This window comes from Cataglyphis hispanica, chromosome 2, assembly GCF_021464435.1.
Source record: "Cataglyphis hispanica isolate Lineage 1 chromosome 2, ULB_Chis1_1.0, whole genome shotgun sequence".
Taxonomy (NCBI): Eukaryota; Metazoa; Arthropoda; class Insecta; order Hymenoptera; family Formicidae; genus Cataglyphis; species Cataglyphis hispanica.
Genome location: NC_065955.1, coordinates 13,611,544 through 13,632,437, shown reverse-complemented (window position 1 = coordinate 13,632,437; position 20,894 = coordinate 13,611,544). Strand labels below are relative to the sequence as shown.

At 31.5% G+C, this 20,894-nt stretch overlaps 3 protein-coding genes across 6 annotated transcripts in view; all 3 read left to right on the top strand.

The window, feature by feature from the left end:
* Positions 1-20,894, top strand: part of LOC126858899 (zinc finger protein 3-like) — a 67,650-nt gene that overhangs the window by 35,227 nt on the left and 11,529 nt on the right. The window contains exon 5 of one of the 4 annotated variants that reach the window (XM_050609569.1): positions 17,235-19,022. The exons of 1 other annotated variant lie outside the window; for it this stretch is intronic. In XM_050609569.1, coding sequence (XP_050465526.1) covers positions 17,235-18,789 — 1,555 coding nt within the window. In that variant the 3' untranslated portion in view covers positions 18,790-19,022. Of the gene's footprint in view, positions 1-8,326; positions 10,560-11,550; positions 13,094-17,234; positions 19,023-20,894 lie in introns of those variants that run through there. 2 more of the 4 variants (XM_050609571.1, XM_050609568.1) reach the window with 2 other exon arrangements.
* On the top strand, positions 6,311-7,726 carry LOC126858935 (gastrula zinc finger protein XlCGF44.2-like). Its single transcript, XM_050609674.1, has one exon. It carries the CDS (start codon positions 6,345-6,347, stop codon positions 7,110-7,112), a length of 768 nt encoding a protein of 255 aa, XP_050465631.1. The 5' UTR covers positions 6,311-6,344; the 3' UTR covers positions 7,113-7,726.
* LOC126858920 (zinc finger protein 501-like) lies at positions 14,250-17,219 on the top strand. The gene is made up of 3 exons (XM_050609658.1): positions 14,250-14,391; positions 14,468-15,826; positions 17,029-17,219. Coding segments are annotated over exons 1-2 (1,035 nt in total). The 5' UTR covers positions 14,250-14,389; the 3' UTR covers positions 15,501-15,826; positions 17,029-17,219.

Below are 20,894 nucleotides of genomic sequence, written 5' to 3'. Positions count from 1 at the left end.
AAGCGAGACTGTACAATTGCCGCGTCTTTCGCCAGAAATAAATGTGGAGCTTGCTGAATCTATGGAAAAGCCTGAAAACATATATGAAAATAGAGAAGATGAATTAATACCAACGTCAGAAAGCGCTATATCGGAAAGTGAAGAAAATTTAAGCTCAAGCAGAAAAAATTTTAAAAGGAATTGCAATCCAGAGAGGCACATGATAGTTTGTGAAGATGTCTATCCATATGAGTGTCCGATTTGTGATCAAGGTTTTAAAACTGAACAATCATTTAAGTTTCATATGTCGTCACATGAAGACGGCAAAGAATTGTTTCATTGTGCAGATTGCGATTTTAAATCAAGAAAGGCTGCAAGTGTTAAACATCATCAGATAAGATGGCACGCTAATATCTATGGATTTAAATGTCATCTTTGTACTAAAATATTCAAAAATAAGACGATGTTCCTGAAACATATGGATAGCCATATTGTTTGCAATGTGTGCGACGAGGTATGTCAGGATAATTATCATCTTATGCAACACAAGTGTAAACATCAGAATGATGAGAATGACAAGAATTATAGTCGTGAATATTGTGAAGAGAAGTGTCAACTTTATGTAAAGAAACATCATACAACGGAAGAAAAAAAATACAAGCTTGAAAAGATGGACTTACAACAATATAGTGATAAAAATTTCGAAGTGGACAGCGATTTAAATTTATTCAATTTTATTCAAACACAAATATATTTCAATTGTCCTCAATGTAAATGGCGCTTTAGAACAACAAAATTACTTGAAAAACATTTGAAACGACATTCGCAAAGTTTTAAATGTAATGATTGCGATGCAGTGTTTAAATATAAAGCTTGTTTTCTTAAGCACAAATATAAGCATAGAGATGATTCCTAATTTTGTTGAGTTTACGTTTGTTAGTTTATTATCTTTACTCTTTTATATAAACTATTATGTAAACATACACACGCGCACACATATACACATATATACAAGATGTCCGGCGTCAATTGCATCATCCGTCGAGTGCAGGTAGAGCAGGTAAAACTGAAGAGAAAAGTCCTGTACCATTTTTTTCTATAACGCTTAATAAGAGAGCTATTATTTAGTGAAGTCATTGAGTGGCTTATCGTCGCCGATCTTTAACCGGGCACAAGTCGCGCGTCTGGTAGTGTATAAGAGCGCTCAATTGTTAGTGGCGCACTACTAACAGGTGCGCGGCTCACTGCTATGCGTCCAGCTAAAGATCGGCGACAACTGGCCAGACTTTACTCAATAATAACTTCTTTATTAAGCATTATACAAAAAAAATCGTACAGGACTTTTCTTCTCAGTTTTACCTGCTCTATCTGCACGACGGGTGATGCGATTGACGCTGGACACCCTATATACAGGATGAGTCATTTTAATCAATACGTAAAGTAAGCAGGAAAAAAATGTTTTATATAAAAGTTGTAGGGTTCAAGGAGACACCTGATAGTGAAACCTTGACCTAGGAGTCAAATTTAGGGATCATTTTAAGGTCAACTTGATTTTCTTAAATGGAATAATCAATTTCTCATATCATTCTTGTAGCGTCAAGACCTTTTCAAAACATTATAATAAAATATTTTTTCATAAAGTACTTTTTGAGTTATGAGACTTGAAAAATCGTATGCTGCGCGTAACACGGCAACATTTTTAATTCTATTTCTACTTTTAGCACTACCCAGAAACGGCGTAGACGTAGTAGTTTTCTATTTCCTTTGATTAACGTGAGTATCCTTGCTGGCGCCTCACGTCTGCTATGTTATGCGCAGCGTACGATTTCTTAAGTTTCATAACTCAAAAAGTACTTTATGAAAAAATATTTTATTATTATTATAGTACTTTGAAAAGGTCTTTATGCCAGCTACAAGAATATAATATGAGAAATTGGTGGTTCTATCTAAGAAAATCAAGTTGACCTTAAAATGTCCTCTAAATTTGACTCCAAGATCAAGGTCAAAGACAACATCAGATGTTTCCCTCTGAACCTTATAACTTTTCGTTTTTTTCCATCTTGCTTTGCGATATATTTGCGTGCATTGATTAAAATGACTCATCCTGTATGTTCATGCATACATTTTTTGCGATCTATAAACATTTTCATAGTATAAGAATGTATATTGAGGTGCAAATGCTTCATACTTGTGACAGTTCTCGATGTGATGCATTATACAAGTTATATTTCTTAACATATTTATTATTAGATTACATAAACATTCTTAGGATACTTCTTCACACATAACTTTCTAAATTTATATTTTAAACTCTTTTATTGGGTTACTTGTTTTCATTCTTTTGTTGTATTATTGTTTTTTATATATTGCATTTTAAACAAGTATAATGGAAATATTTTTTGCTAATATCTAACTATAAATCTTATATAACATAATTTTTTTGCTAAAACTTTATTTTGTTTAAAAAGTATTGCCGATTTAGTTACATAATATATTCCGTAAACAGTACAGTCTAATATTATAATAACGGTAAAATGCTCATATAATTATGTGAATATATAAAATATTTTTTGTTTTTCTGTGTATTGTGTTATAATAATTGAAATTTTTATTTATTTTATTATATTCATTAAATAAAGTTGAATTACATTGTAATTATTTATTTTATTATATTCATTAAATAAAATTGAATTACATTGTAATGTTTATTTTCTTAAAATTATAATATAGCAAAATATATGTATAGAGAATTTCTTTTACTTATTAAATATATGTATAAGTATATATAATTAAATCAAAATGTGTAAGGCAGAATTGTGTATTATACAATGTATAAGTGCATTTTTACCTTTATAATAAATTTCCAAAAGAGATTGTAAATATACAGTCAGAATATTTATCTGCATACAATCAGGTTTCATACGTTAATGATATCTAATGCATTTACATTCATAGGAACAGTTAGTGCCATTCATCAATCTTTTTTGTTTTTCATGAGCATGAAAACAAAAGATTAATTAAATTGAACATTTAATGCAAAAAAATACATCTTTATTAGAGAAATTTTATATTTTGTTGAAATTTTATTTTAAACTTCAAATACGCAACGCGAGATACACATAATTGTACATGCAAAAATTAGATCAAATGATTTCAAATAATCTCATATACATGTATGTAAAAAAAGATTATAAAACAAATCATAAAATGTTATAAAACATGAAATTATGCAACTAAAATAATATTACTTTTAATATTTTTAACTTAATCATTTATGATGTATTTGCTCTTTCTTTTTTTGAAAGAGAATCATAATTTTTGAAATTGGAGAAAATAATAATTTCAAGAAGTAAAAAAGTGAATGAAGAATTAAAAATTGAAGCAAATTATAAAACAGAAATATAATGCAAAAAGTTACATTTATTAGCCATTTATTTGCATGTATTGCGTTTTTTATTATTTTTTTTTTATTATTCTTTATTGATATTAACTGCTTCAATCATGTATTTATCTTTTGCATATAATATTGCTCAGAAGATTATCTTTATAAAAGAAAAAAATATATATTAATAACAGATACAGAAACAAATAAAAACATTATGCAAAATTCAGGATATTTGCAGTGAAGGAAAAAATATTTGCAAAAGAAGAGGGAAAGCGAGCAAATATTGAGTAATGTGAATGTGTGTATATATATTTATATATGTATGCGTCTTTAATAATATTTTATTATATAAGTTATTCTTTATTTATTAAAAAAATTAAATTTTGATATCCTATATGTTAAGACAGGTGTTGAGATAATACATAAATGAAGAAATAAAACAATGTTGACTTGTTTTATTCACTTGAAAGTAATAGGGCGATTTTAGTAAATTATTATATACTAAATTAATATTTCTAAGACGATATGGTTAGCGTGTTAATGAATTATGAATTGTATTATCGAAACAATGATTCGGTTGTTTAGGTCAGGATCGGCAAACAAAGCAATGAAGAAAAAGACTTTGCAACACTTTACTGAAGAATTGTGTGACATCGAGGGAAAGGATTAAACGGCTGTCTACAAAAAGATCTAACGTAGCGGCAAGAATGCAACAAAATAACGCAAAACTTGCCACGATGACTCGGATCTTGAAAAAAGAAGAGGGAAAAAATATCGTGCGATATTACAAGTGCAAGATTACTTTTGACAGAAGAGGATTGGAATATAAGAAGCATATGCTAAAACACAGTAACAATTATAATTTTCAGTGTGACGTTTGCGCGAAGAAGTTCATAAGAACAACATGAACAACATGAACAGACACAAAGTGAAGGTTCACGGCGAAGCATCATTATACACTTGCTAGTATTGTGACTTCTTCACAATACATTGTTCTTACTTACAGGTTAGCGTGATAAAAATCTGTAGATAATTAATATACATAATTCTAGAAAGTAGAATTATTTGTCATTTCATTTCAATCATTATTGTCATAAATTTCGACAGTATTTATTGTGTTTATAATGGTTATTCTAATAAAGTAAAACCTAAACCTAAAGAATGAAGTATATATAACATTAGATTTAATCCCGTTATATATATATATATATATATATATATATATATTTTTTTTTTTTTCCATTTGATTATTGAATGATAACACGCTAGTGTACTTTGCAGGTACACTTCACGCGCAAACTGATGATTTTCGCTTCTCGTGTGACAAGTGCGATCGAAAATTCCGGATAAAAGCTGATTACACCAAGCACCTGATCACACACGAGGGAGATCCCTGCATCTGCGACGTGTGTGATGCAGCAACGACGAACAGAATGTCTCTTTATTTCCACAAAAACTATAAACACAAGATGAAAGACGTCAATTTTCAATGTTCCGTGTACAAGAAGAAGCTGCAAACTCAGAAGAACCTGGATAATCATGTGAAGCAGCACGAGCAAACATACAGTGAGGAGTGTGGGAGGAATGTGGTATGGAATTGACGCGTAAGGCAGCCTTGAAGAAACACATTAAAACGCACTCCGGAGAGAAGCCTTACTTGTGTCATATATGCAAAAAGATTTTTGCAAGTGCGACTAGTCGAAAGGTGCACCTCTTGACGCTTCGGGGATTTGTCCGTACATCTGCACGATTTGCGGGTGAAGCTTCACTCAACTCTGTCCAGTTCTGTCCGTTCATTGGAAGAAGAAACATCCAGATGTCATGGAAGCCCCACCGTCTGTATCGATAGGGAATATTATTGAGACTATGTCATGTAGCAGTACAAAAACAAAAGATGTATAATTTAACATAGATGTATAAGTGATGTATAAGTTTAGATAAATTACATTAACAAAAAAGTAAATACACTGTAACAAATGTCTTTCACACTCGAATATATAGATATGATTATATATTATATAAAAAATATTTTATTATTATACATATAACAGATATACAATTTTAAACAAAATTATTTTTTTTATAATGAGCATGCATAGATATTCTATAAAACTTGCTACCCATGTTAGAAAATTTATCAGTAAGCTTAAAGAATTAAGTAGTTGTACATTTTTTCACGTGTTTCTAAAGAGAAATCTATGTTTTTTAAACACTTATATTTTTTTTAAGTATGTATAAAATATTTAGGTACAAAATTCTAAAAAAAATTTATGTACATATGCATAATAAATTAATTGTGTAAAAATATAACAATTTAATATAAAGAGATATAACAATCTTTTTATAATATATGTGCAATGTTTTGTATTTAATATAAAAAATATTAAACTATGTAATGAAATTTTTAATTATTTATATTAAAGAAATTTAAAATTTTTAAAATAAGTTATATTTTATATATATATATATATATATATATATTTGTAACGAGATTATGACTAAAAATATATATGTGATTGTTTGGATATAAAAATTTTTCTGATACTTTTTTTGTATTGATAAATATAATTCGTATTTTTTAGGAATTCTGTTCCTGATCAAAGAGATGAGTGTGAAGTTTGATATATGATTGTTCTCGAAAAAAAGCCGATGATTGCATATCAATAGTAGAGCAATTAGAATTCAGGAACGCTACAGATAAGAAAACAGCTCGTAAGATATTCACTGATTCAATAAAATTAAAAGCTGTAATAGAAAACAAAACAGCGAAGAATGCTATCAATAAGCAGCATAAAGAGAATGAAACAATGGAAAATGTCGTCAACAAGCTCAGTGAAGTCGACGAGAAATTGTCTTGTATCAATGAAGCGCGTAGAACAGAAGATGTAAAAAGCTTTATAAAAAGCTTGCTAACGGAGATTATATATGTGATATCTGTCAGATAGTGTTTGAATAAAAGAGTAAAATTCTGCGCCACATTATGAGTAAGCACAGTTTTCATCGTCCTTTCAGATGTGCAGTTTGCGAAAAGAGTTTTAAATATAAGTACGATTTGAAGATGCATCGACTTGTTCATCAAAAAGTGAATTCTGATTTGTATTGCTGCGGTAAGTGTAACTATCGCGGTAAAACGAAGAGCAATTTGAATGCGCACTTTATCAGGAGACATACCGACGAATACAAATTCGCCTGCGAACATTGTGGTAAACGCTTCAAAATAGAATGGGATTTGAAATTCCATCTTGGCACGCACGATGGTTCACAGCATATGTGCGATATTTGCGGTAGGTTCTATACGAGCAATTACTCCCTGTATAAACACAGGAAAGTGGCACACTTGAACGAATATAAGTTTCATTGTAACATATGCAATAAAAAGCTGCTGACGCAGGAGAATCTGGATAATCATATGCAGCAACACGATAAAACTTACGAGTGCAAGAAGTGTGGCAAAGCATTTACTTCAAAAAGATATTTAACTAACCACGCAAAGACATACACAGACATCAAGTCTTATACATGCTATATTTGTGAGAAGAGTTTTAGTACATCGCATATGAGAAACATGCATTTAAATACGCATTCAGCAGAAAAACCATATATTTGTGACTTGTGCGGACAAACATTCAAGAGGAGATACGACATGATTGTGCATCGTAGGAAACATCCAGATGCGCACTTATCGTTATCACCACCTATGTCTCTTGGAAAAAGATGTAATAGTTTGTATACTATGGAATCTAAATAAGAATCTCAAAATGATATCTCACTAATCTAAAATGGTATCAAATCTAAAATAATCTTTAAACGTGGTGGATGTTACACTGTATCTGTATACATAACTGTAAGATTTTTGTAAAATCTTAATAGGGAGGTGTATATATCAAAAACTGTATAACTTAATATAATTTAAAGAAACATAAAGAATAATGTGATCTCTATTATAATGATTTAAAAGAGAGACAGAGGGAGAGAACATTTTATATACAGGGTGGCCCCGAACGTTCCAGCCAGATTTTAAGATCTTATAGGAAATTTAATTCTGAACAAAAAATTTCTTATCACATGAATCGAAAAATGCTTTTTTAAGAAGTTATTGCTCAAAAATCTCTGAAATCGTGATTATTTTACACATTTTTCCAAATATCATGGAAAATGTGCGTCTTTAAACAAAAAGTACCGAAACAAAAGTTGTAGAAAATTAAATTATCTTTTAAATGAGATTGAAATGATTGTAGTACGTTTCATGGTTTCCAGGTTTTGAGATAACCAGTTTCAAATGTACAAAGAAATATTTTTTTTGCTGTCGACATAGCTTTTTTTCGACTCATGTTTATAAGAAATTTTCTCTCAAAGTCTGGCTGGAACGTTCGGGGCCACCCTGTATAATTTTAATTATATAAAACTATTTTGCTTAGACTAATGTATTTACTTCTGTATAATCAATAAATGTATTTGTTTTGACATTATACAAGAGAAAATATGAACTGATAATAGTTAAATTAAAATGGAACTTTAATTTTTATTAATATATTTGCTATTATAAATAGCAAATTATGTTATATTTATTAAATGGCGTATTACATTAAATTGTTTTTGAAATGTGTATATGCTATAATTTTTAATGTGGCTAAAAGGCATATCTTTACATTTCTAGTTTAAATCAAAATAGTAGATATCTAAATTGTTTATCAATTACAATCGATTCTTTGGTATAATTTGCAGTGTTTAATAAAATTATAGATTTCCAATATGCGCTGAAGAAATGTAATATTTTTAATGAATAATTTTGATTTAAATCGGAGATATGCGTGTGGCTTGCGAACCATATAATAATTCCACAAGATTCGATTAAAAATATTTTTATAGAAACAACTTTTAAATCTGCAGTAAGTAGTGATTGAGATGTTCGAGTTTTAACGACACCATTGAGATTAACCGTTGTATTTTAATATGTTTTAGAGAACAAAACTGCAGCAAGAAGATCTTGCAGACGGACTCTTGCGGTTGTTTTATTGTCGGAAAAGATTCGATACCGATGAGACTGTGGCAGCATGCCGATGCCGGTGGTAAATTGCGATATTCATTGATACCAGTGTTAAACAACGTCGCTAAAGCTGAGGAAGGCGTAAGTGTATTTGATATACCGCCCGATTTGACCTCCATTAAAATTGAAGAGAACGAGAATCAATCGAACAATCGAAGAAGTAGCAATGTCGACAGTTGCATAAATTCCTCGATACATTTTCACGAGATAGCCATTAATAATTACAACTGCAACAAATGCGGTGTGAAATTCCCCATGCAATCCATGCTGAATCGCCATAAGATAACGCACAATATGCGTTCATGGTTTCGCGAGAGATACTCGAGAGAGAAGCACGCGCAACGTTTAAAGATAAACTCTCGAAAACGATGCAGCGGACAATTAGAGGCGCGAAGAAAACGTTCAGAGGAAGCAAAGTACTTTTGCACGTTTTGCAATTTGAGTTGTAACAGACTAGCGATTTTATTAGCGCACATAAAGAGAAAACACGGGGAAGACACGACGAATTCGAAGAAACTCGCTTGTACGATCTGCGATTACAAGTGTTCGAGCGAAGCGAATCTAAATAGACATATGTCTAAGCATAAAAGCAAAAATACGACGAGTTTTGCTTGCAACATGTGTGACTTCGAATGTAAAAGGAGCACTACTCTAGCGTCGCACTTGACGCGGAATCATAAGAGATCTAAGAAAAACTCGAGCGCGTCTCCCCCAAAGAGACGTAGAATAACAAAGTACAACGCGTCTTCTGATAAATCTTGCTTGCGAAACAGTCGGGAAACAACCAAGAAGGCAGCGTTAATCCCATACGAAGATTCCAATCTGATGATTAAGGAAGAAATTTGCATCGAAGAAGATTTCAACGAAAAGGGAATTGCCGCTGAAGAAATCCTGAAGAAATCCAGCCAGAAGAATATTGGCGAACGCTGCGATCTCTGCGATTTTACGTGCGCAAAGAAAAGCACGTTATACTCGCATAAACGTCGCCACAAGCTGGAGGACATCGGCGAGGTATACGCGTGCAACGAATGCGGCTTCAAGACCAGCAAGAAATCATCGTTGTACTCTCACATAAAGCGGAAGCACAAGGAGCCGCGAAGTACCTGCGACGCGCAGCCGGAACTCTTCTATTGCAGCCAGTGCGACTACAAGAACAAGAACAAATATGAGCTGAAAATACATGTCGCGCGTAAGCATTCGGACGATTTCAAATTCTCGTGTGAAACATGCGGCAAGAAGTTCAAGGTCAAGGGCGATCTCACGAATCACATACGTTTTAGCCATCGAGAACAGCCGGTAATCTGCGACGTTTGTGGCAAGACCTGCCTCAACAGCAACTCCCTATACGTGCATCAGAAGTTCGCGCACTACAAGGCCAAGTACGAGTGTCAGATATGCAAGAGGCGAATGGTCAGTCAGGAGAATCTCGACGAGCATATGCTCAGACAGCACGAGCGCAGGGAGAACGTAGTGTGCGAAGAGTGCGGCAAGACATTCTCGCGGAACAGTAGATTGAAGGTGCACATGAGGATCCACACCGGGGACAAACCGTACAACTGCACCGTCTGCAACAAGTCTTTTGCTCGAAGGACCGCTCTCAAACAACATCTGCTCATTCATACTGGTATTAGGCCGTACGTGTGCGATATCTGCGGCAAAGCCTTCACACAGAAACCAGGACTGATCAGCCATAGGAAATCGCATCCTGGCTCTCATCCGCCACTACCGCGTGTCCTCATCGATCATATCTTGAATGACGTAATGAACGCTTGACACAGTGATCGATCGACATAAAGCTTACGCGAAAAATTACGAGAGATGAATCGTAATTGGAAATGGTGACAATATACGTGTAAAATAATGTGCTTGTATAATATCAATACTTATATTACTGGGAATGAGATATTCCTGTTGTACGAGTTTTTTTATTAATTCAGTGATATCCAGAGAGATGCCTCCTCTCTCTCTTTCTATGGCAATTTATTATAAGACAATTAAAAATACATGTTATATTCACACAGAGGTTTTTATATTGCCATATAAGTATATGATAATGTTAATGTAAATCTTATCACGCATATCTTTTGATGTTATAATACTCGGTAAGAAAGTTTGTTACATCAAATTTCTTCGATATAACAAAACGCTCATATTCTTTTATATAAAAAAAATTGTTAATACGTTTTTTCATGCGTTATATTAATGATTTTTACTTTATTTGTTACATTAAAAAAAAAAAAAAATAGAAAAAATTTATTAGAATTTAAATATTTTCCAAGTAATAGAGTATTAATTTGAATAATTTGTTTATTCATTACTTTTTGATTTGAAAATATTTATTTCTAAATGTATATGCATAAAATCGCAGATTTATACACTTCTTCATAACATGATAAATATATGATTGTGAGGGAGTGCTTAGATATTGATATTTGTATTGTATATAGTAGACTCCCGTATAATATGGGGTCCGCATTATACAATTCTCATGGATTGTATAAAATTTAAAATTTAAAATTTGTTTACAAAAGGCATAACATTTTTCATTTCAAAATTTGAAATTTATCTACCGTCTTACACATGTGTGTGAAACCTGTTGCAATTTATTTATCGCACTATACGGGATTTTACTGAATTTTTCGATGTATAATGCATGTGTATACTCTAGATTTAATTTCTTTTTTATATATGTGATTAGTTGTAATCGCTAGTGTGATTTAACTGTTTGTCGAATATATATATTACAGAATCTGTAAGTCATTAGAAAAGTTATTTATTTATCATTGCATAATTATGATTATCCCCATCATCGATTGTCTCAAGAAAATGAAGCAGATTATTATATAGATTGAAAAATGATATAATTGTCAAAATTATATAATTATATAAAAAACAGTTATCAAAATTTTCTTTCCACTCTCTTTAAACTTCTCATTTATCTAGAATATATGCCTCTCTCTTTCACCCATTTATATAAAAAAAAAATTCCTTATTCTTAGCTTTGAGTTTATATACAAATGTAACGTTAAATCAAACGTTTATATACAAATGTAAAACGAATAAAATTGCAAAATAAATGTGATTTTTAAACTATCACCTTTGGATAGAATTCCTAACTAACGCACTGTATAATTTTCAGGATCGTAAATGGATACGGACATTTTGTGTACGGCAAAGAATCTATTCCGATGCAGCCGTGGCAAATTGTTGATTTGGAGGGATGTCTCTATTATGCCTTCCTCCCAATTAAACAGACACCTAAGATAGAAGTGAATCAACGCGATTTGAAACAGGCCGTTGATAGGATTAAAAACAAAACTGATAACGCGGAAGATACCTTCACGGTCGTAAATGATGACAATGTATATACAGATGCGTTGAATAATTTTTATGTTGTAAAAATAGAAGATGATAATGCACTTTCGATGGAAGAAATTTCGGCAACTGACGAGGAAGATCAGTTCTATAACGAGGATGACAAGGTCTATGCCTGCGACGAGTGCAACATTTGCTTCCCGCTGATGCAAATGTTAAAACATCATCAAGACGCGGTGCATGTACAGGAGGATACACTGAAGGATACAATGGCATATAGTTGCAATTTTTGTAATTACAAGAGTACTAATAAGTCGACCTTTCATTCGCATATCAGCAGAAAACATTCCGCGAAACGCGCGATCAGACGGAGGAACAGGCGCAGAATTATTACAAAACCGCAGGAATACTCGTGCGATACATGCGGCTTCAAATGTCAGAGCCGACGTCGGTTGAAGGAACATCTCGATCGCAAACACGGGTCTGAATACAAATTCGATTGCGAATATTGCGGTAAGAAGTTCAAAGTGAAGGGTGACATGAGGCTGCACGTACGTTTCAAGCACAAGGAGGGCCCGATAATTTGCGATGTTTGCGGCAAGACTTGTTCCAACAGCAATTCGCTCTACGTGCATCAGAAGTGGGCGCATTTCAAGCCCAAGTACGAGTGCGAGATCTGCAAGAGACGCATGGTCACGCAGGAGAATCTGGATCAGCATATTCTGCTGCAGCACGAACGCAGAGAAAGTTTCGTGTGCGAGGAGTGCGGCAAATCCTTCTCGGAGAATCACCGGCTAAAACAGCACATGATGACCCATACCGGCGATCGGCCGTACGATTGTCATATCTGCGGCAAAGCTTTCGCGCGTAGGACCGCTTATAGGCAGCATCTGTTAATTCATACAGGAAAACGGCCGTACATTTGTGATATTTGCGGGAAAGCGTTCACGCAGAAACCTGGATTAATTTGTCATCGGAAATCGCATCCTGGCGTGCATCCACCTTTACCGGTGGTGCACATCGATCATATTCTCAACGATTTCATGAAGAAGAAATGATCGTATAATAAAATTCATCTAAAAAATTTTGTGTCGAAAATCTAGAAGTGCATTTTGAAAAATTGGCTTTTTATTTCATTAGCTAAGACCGAGAAGGCGGATTTCGTTTTAGCTAATATAATTTTATCAGCTGACTTCTTTTTTTTTACTTATTACTTTCACTTTACTTTTTACTTTAACTCTTATTTTTATCCTTGTTAGTTAAATATTACTTTCCGCAAAGTTTTGATAAATTTGATGAAAAAAAAGAGATAAACAAATTTATATGTGAAGAAAAAAATTTTACAACAAAAATGATATAATACGTTCAATATTTATACATTGATTTATTATTGATACATTTAACGTGATAAGCAAATTACTTTAAAAAATAATATGTATAAGAATACAACTTCAAATTTAATACTGTAAATTTGTTTTTATGGTCGATTTATCGATTGATGAAACAGTATATATGTTTATATATAAGCTATGATAAGTATAAGAACATATTTTAATAAAAAATATCTCTTAAAAGTCAATTTATTTCCAAGTCAACACCAAATGTTTTTAGTAAAACTGGATTAGTCGTAAAATGGCATATAATTATTCTTTACTATATGAGGATATTAATAAAATATTTTTATGAATTTGTTTTATCTTATATGAAATAACACAAATAACATAATCAGCAACGGTATGTAAATAAAGCATTATACATATATATAGTATATATGTGTAATATATATGTATAATACTAAAAAAATTTTTAATATGTTTGCAGGAATCGAAAGCAGATGGTTTTGTCTTTCGTTTGCATATATTAGAAAAATATGTTTTCTTACTTGTTTTAATAATTCTTTTAGATTGGTGTAAGTAACATCAAAATTGATCCAATCTGCTTTTGTCGAATTTTGTTAATAATAATTTTTTATTTTTATTTTAGGAGAAAAAGTGGATGTTCCAGTGGATGATCCAAAGTTTTGAATACTTTCGGAATATTCTTTACTTGTCTTTAACAAACAAGGCGTTCATGATTATGATATTTTATTATCAAAATAAATAAATGTATTTTTTATGATTGTGTTAATTCTGACAGATAATTAAAAGTGTACTCTTTTCTTATAATTATATAATTTATATTATTATTTTATATTGGGATTATATAATAATTTATGAATGTATATAAAGCAGTACTTTCTTTTTAAATTGTTTTTTGATTACAGTAAAGATTTTACGAATTGCCAGATTAGAAAGAGAAAATTCTATTCAGTTTTTCGAAAATAATTTTATAGATTTCTAACTTTTGACGCCATTAACATCCATAGGTTGTAATATTGCCGGAATGATCAAGAATTATCTATGAAACATGAAGAAATATATCAATAAAAAATATTATTTTATATTTTATTCTAACAATTATTCTATTCTATTTTTAATATTGCATAAATAATGTTTATTATATTTAATAATTTTACATAAAATAATAAATATATACATTATAATTATTCTGTTATTCTATAAACATCCTACACCAAATTCTGTTTCCGACCCTGAGCAAATGGGATGAAAATAATTCCAATTCTGCTCGTATATGCTCAATGTCGTCACAAATTTTAAGTTTGAATGTAAGTAGTCAAAGATCTATACATTTTCCAATTTACAGTAGAATCGTAATAAAGATGCTCTCTCATAATGTTTTAGGAAATCAATTGCGGATGCCTTCGTCGAGAAAGTGGCAACGATCAAAACTCGAGAAAAATCATCTATTTCTGAAGGCAAAGAAGAAAGAAAATCTCAAGAGAACACTCGCAAAAGCGATTTTCTCATTTGTGATGCTTGTCCTAAACGCTTCAAGAGCAAGAACCTACTGAAGCGACACAAGCTCACACATACGACGGAAATCAGCGTTCGGTGTGAATCAGATGTGAAGAAGAATTCTGCGTTCACCGTCGCAGTGCCGCGGAATCAGGAAGCTCTCTCGTGCGTATCATGCGATTTTCGGTGCAACAAGAGATCCACGATGATCGCGCATCTGGCCGAGAAGCATGAGGGAATCTCGGACGACAAATTCAATGATAAACGTGAGTTCACTTGCATCGTTTGCGGTTTAGTCTGCGCTCGTAAGGAGACCCTGAGATCACATTTCGTGCGCAAGCATACGCAGCATTACGGTTATTCGTGCGAGCAATGTGGTAAGGAATTCAAGATCAAGGGCGATCTCACCACTCACACGAGGCTGAATCATCGGGAATCGCCGGTGATATGCGATGTATGCGGCAAGACGTGTCGCAATAGCCACAGTTTGTATACTCATCAGAAGCACGCGCATTATAAGGCCAAATACGAATGTCCGTTGTGTCATCGGCGACTCGTCACGCAAGCGAATCTGGATCAGCACGTGTTGACGCAACACGAGAGGAAGGAAAAGTCGGTGTGCGAGGAGTGCGGCAAGACCTTCTTCGAAAATTACGATCTGAGGAAGCATATGAGGATTCATACGGGCGATAAACCGTATAGTTGTACGGTCTGCAACAGAGCTTTCGCCAGGCACAGCAGCCTTAGTCAACATCTTCTTTTGCATACCGGCGAACGTATTTACGTGTGCGACGTGTGCGGCAAGTCATTTGCGCAGAAAGCCGGTCTCATTTGCCACAGAAAAATTCACTCAGGCACTCTGCCGCCTCTACCAGTGATACATATCGATCACATATTGAAGGAATTTATAAAGAAATAAGATTGCGAATATGGAACGTCGAACATCGTGCCTTACTCCTTGAAAATGTTTATTATGTCTTTTGTTTATTTTTCTTCCATGTAATTAAAGAGATAGATAATAAAAATGTGTTTTGTGAGGTCTGCGATAACGTATAATACGAGCATAGTATAAAATTAAACGCTAAAAAAAGAACCGAGCATGAAATATATATATAGTATCTTGCTTGTAATACGATTGATAGCGTCAATAGAAATACAATATAACAAAATTAAACAAATTAGCGCATTTTCATTGTGATTGTAATAACATGTCCAAAAAACAATGCGGCTTGCAGTAATCGAAAAGTATGCAATAATAACATGCAAAAGTTATAAAATAAGATTATTATACTTATTGTTTACTTTTAATTATTATACTTAATGTTTAATTTTTTAATTATTATTTAATTTTAATTATATACTGTCATATATATATATATATATATATATATATATATATATATATATATATAAATCCTTTTGAAATCTATAATATTTTTATATGTGTTAAATAAGTTTCTCATACATTTTTTATTTTATTTTATTGTATTTTAATTCATTATAATATTTTATTTCATTTTTGTGTTATTTTGTTATCTAATTTCATGCCTTCAACACTTTATGCAGCCTACTTGATTGTGTGTGTGTGTGTGCGCGCGTGCGTGCGTGCGTGCGTGTGTGTGCGTGTGCGTGCATGCGTGCGTGCGTGCGTGTTCGTGTGTGCGCGCGCGCGCGCGCGCGCGCGCGTGTGTGTGTGTGTGTGTGTGTGTGTGTGTGTGTGTGTGTGTGTGTGTGTGTGTGTGTACGTACGTACATACATACATACATACATACATACATACATACATACATAACACATACACACACGTTATTATAACAAATAACTCTTAAGTATCAAGAAGATAGGACATCATTATTAATAAAAAAATTTTTTGAACAATTTAAAATTTTGTTTGTATAATAACACAAATTTTAAAAAAAATTACTTATGATTAAAATTTGTAATTTTTGGAAAATCCAAATACACAAACATATTAAGAGAGATCTGAAAAAATATTTGATTATTTCAGTTAGAAATACGTTATGAAAGAAATCTCTCTTTATAAATTGTAAAATTTATATTATGAAGTTTGCTTTTGGTTGCTACTTAATTAATATACTTAAGAGTTAAACATATTGTAATTTTATGAATAATAAATCAGTTACATAATTCTTTATAAGTAACATTATTTGTTATTAAAAATATATACAGATTTTATATATTTTATTGTTGCTGATATTCTAAAAAAATATTGTTATTTTTTTTCCATCTTTTTTTTTACTAAAAATACAACTTAATGTATTTATAAACAGGCTTCACTCTCTATAACTGATGCATATGTTTCTACAATTGTTAAAATAAATATTATTGATTATACTAAATGTTTAAGTAACGTTTTGTTTTATGAAAATATTTCATTTATTTCGAATTTTTCCCATTTTATATGGCAGTTTCGTAACCAATGTAGGTCACAACGGACTGCAATGCTGATCAACAAGAAGGGTAGTAGTTTTAGCTCCTTGTTTGTGAGTACCTTCGTTGATCTGATCTTTATAATTAAATCTATATAGCACGCGATAAATAATATTTTTAGTGTATAATTTCTCTGATATACAGACACATAAGTGAATCATATATTTGTTATAATAATTATTCTATATCTTGATGTTTCAGGTATGAAGCAGACGCTTACGATTCTCGTGGTATTTTTATATTTGACAAGGAATCGTTGGTAATGAAGAAATGGCAAATTTTAGAATTCGATGGCAAACCGTATTACGCGTTTATACCTGAAGATGATACGCCTCTGCCAGATGAAGATATACCGGAACACATAGAAGAAGGAATAGACCAAATAGAGGAAGAAATGGATGAATTGGAGGAAGAAAATATGAATGATATGAAACAAGAATATCATTTTGAAGATGAAAAATACGACTCTATGGAGGAGAAATTATATAATGATGAGAGCATTCTTAACGGAGACGTTGAGGAAACGGAAGAATTGGATGTAAAACCGATCACATTGAACGGCATCAACGAAGTCTTAGATGACAAAACTGCTGGAAATTTATACCAAGTGAAAGTGCAGGGCAGTACGGTCACTATCGAGAAACTTACAGAGGTAGACATAAAAACTGATGAATATCAATCGGAGGGTACATATAACGATGAGGGTACATATAATGATGAGGGTACATATAACGATGAGAGTACATATAATGATGAGGGACAGGTAGAATATCTTGAGGAAGAAATGATAGATTCTCCTCTTAGCGATAGTGCGTCGTCGCCTACGAAAACGTCTCTGAAGAGTCCAAGCGGGGCTCTCAAATGCAAATTATGTTCGGAGATGTTCGACTCGGCGATATCTTTTAGAAAACACGTAGCATGGACTCATAAAAAAAAAGTGTGTATAAAAGAGGACGGCGCTTATATATGCGCTGTGTGCGACTATAGAACCTTGAAGAAGAGCTCGTTTGCCGCGCATCTAGAAAGGAAGCACGAGACCTGGTCCAGGAAGCGATCCAGTAACACGATGTTTCCTTGTGGCGCATGCGGCTTTGTTTGCAGATCGAAACATTCCTTGCAATCTCACTTCATAAGGAAGCATACGGACAAATATGAGCACCAGTGCAGTGCTTGTCCAAAGAAATTCAAAGTCAAGGGTGATCTAACGAATCATATACGATTTCATCACAAAGAGAAGCCGGTCAAGTGCGATGTGTGCGACAAAGTGTGTCTAAATTCCGGTTCGTTGTACGTGCATCAAAAATGGGCGCACTACAAGCCGAAATATGAATGTCACATCTGCAAAAGACGTATGGTTACACAGGAAAATCTGGATCAGCACTTGCTGACGCAACACGAAAAACGTGATAAGATAGTCTGTGCCGAATGCGGTAAGACGTTCACAAAGAAGGACTCTTTCAAGAGGCACATGGTGGTCCATACGGGATGCAAGCCGCATTCTTGTATGATCTGTAAAAAGCCTTTTGCCAGGAGATCACAGTTACGCCAGCATTTGCTCATCCACACTGGCAAGCGACCGTTTGTTTGCGACATTTGCGGCAAAGCGTTCACGCAAAAGCCAGGCTTAATCTGTCACAGAAAGACTCATCCTGGTCCTCATCCACCGTTGCCTGTTATGCCGATCGCGGATCTCGTTAACGAATTCACAAAAGAATACGTGCAAGAGAACGAAGAGAAAATCGACGAGGAGGTGTGAACACTCGATTTGATATGTGAATACGTATTCGTATGGTGTTTTTTTTTTTATCTATATTTTTTCCTTTTCTCTTTAAAATAGCAAAAGCGTGCAAAATTGTTGCGTAATAAGAACGATAAAATAATTGAAAATTTTTTCTACATGATAGAAACATAAGGTCTTGGTAATTCTAAAATTTTGCAACAAAATTCTCGTTTACACATATTGTTTATGGTCACCGTAAAATTATAAAACAATTCTGATTTTTTATTGTAAAATAGTTATAAAAACTCAATTTTTACAATATTATTCAAATATATAATATCTAATAAAAATTACAAGATATTAATCAATTTTGTTTTTTTTTTCTTTTTGCGAAAACTTTAACCAAAATTATAAGATTTTTTACGGTTGTCATTAATGAATGACGATATAGTTTATGTTATATGAATATGAATATATATATATATATATATATATATATATATATATATATATATATATATATTATCTTTTCTTTATCTTTTCAAATTAGAATTCAATTAAAAAGTAAATTTTTTTTTCATTGAAATAAAACAAGCAATAAGAACAATTATGCCGAAAATATTTTATTGACTATACTGTGACCAGTTTTGAAGACCAGAGACGTACAATGCCTTGTTTGTATCCAAAGTTTAAATAAATCTTGAAAAATAAATAAAGATATGAACTGATATATATATATATATATATATATATATATATATATATATAAGTTCATATCTTTACTTATTTTTCAAGATTTAATTAAATTGGAGATATATATATATATATATATATATATATATATATATATATATATATAAACTGTATAGATTATATACTCAATAATTGTAAATTATATATTTACAAAAATAAAAAAGTGATTTTTCAATTTTTGTTTTGCCTTTCAATCATAAGATCATCTGATAATCTTATCATTATAATAGAATAAACACTGTACATTTTTTGAGCCAATAAAATGCATTACAAATAGCATCGATAGCATAATGTTTATTTTCATAAATCTTATTATCTATTTTGAAGTTACAGGTTTTTATTTATTAATAAAAATTAAATTTCTAAAAGCTATTTTATTGGTTAAAAATAAATGGTTAAAATATTATTACTCGATAAAAAATATTTTTTTTAATGCTGATCTCTTATGAGTAGAAAAAGAACATGTTAGAAATGATGATATCAATTAATATAATTGATAAATTATGAATATAATTGATAAATCTCCTTTCGATCAATGTAGAATTATTTTACAAAAAATGAATTTAATGTATATATATTCTTGATGCGTAAATATATATACATTAATTTATTATTCCTTTTTTTGATTATGTAATCATCATTATTTTTTTGTTATATATTTAATTTAATTTTATTATTTTATTCATTGACACTAATTTTAATTTACAAAATAAATAGCTCTACAATAATAGCTTCTACAATAATTATAGAATCTTGCATTTTTTATAGAAAAATAAAATAAACATACTTTGTTAAAATAAACATAATTTAAACATTAATATTTTTTTCCTTTTCAAATAATGATTTTAAAAATGAAATATTTAAACATGAAAAAATTAAAAATTATTGTTAAATTCGATTTTAAAAACGAGAGAAACAAATAATAAATATTTTTATTTTATCATTAAAATAATAATTTACTTTGTACAAATGTAAAGTCTTTCTTCTTCATTTTCTACTTTAGAATCAGCACTGCTTGAGAGTTCTGAAACAATAATTTTTTAAGACATAGTTATATTAAACAATATAATATTGAATATCTACAGACAAATATACATATGTAATTGTTCAATCCTTTATATTCTATACTATAACTTTCTGTATTTAATGTATAGTAAATGTTATATTATTCAGATCTATTAAATTTTTGTATGGAGAAACGTAAAACATAATAATTTGCATAAGAATAAAATTAGTTTTTTAAAATTTAAAAACATTCAAAAAGTCTTTCAATTTTTCAAATATGATATGATAATTTATATATACAAAACATTCATACAAAATAATCAATATAAAGGGTACATCTCGAACAATTTCTATCACAGGTTTCTCCATACATGATAACATAT

Excerpts from the sequence above, each read along its gene's own strand:
- LOC126858935 (XM_050609674.1), top strand. The coding sequence starts at position 6,345 with ATGAGTAAGCACAGTTTTCATCGTCCTTTCAGATGTGCAGTTTGCGAA.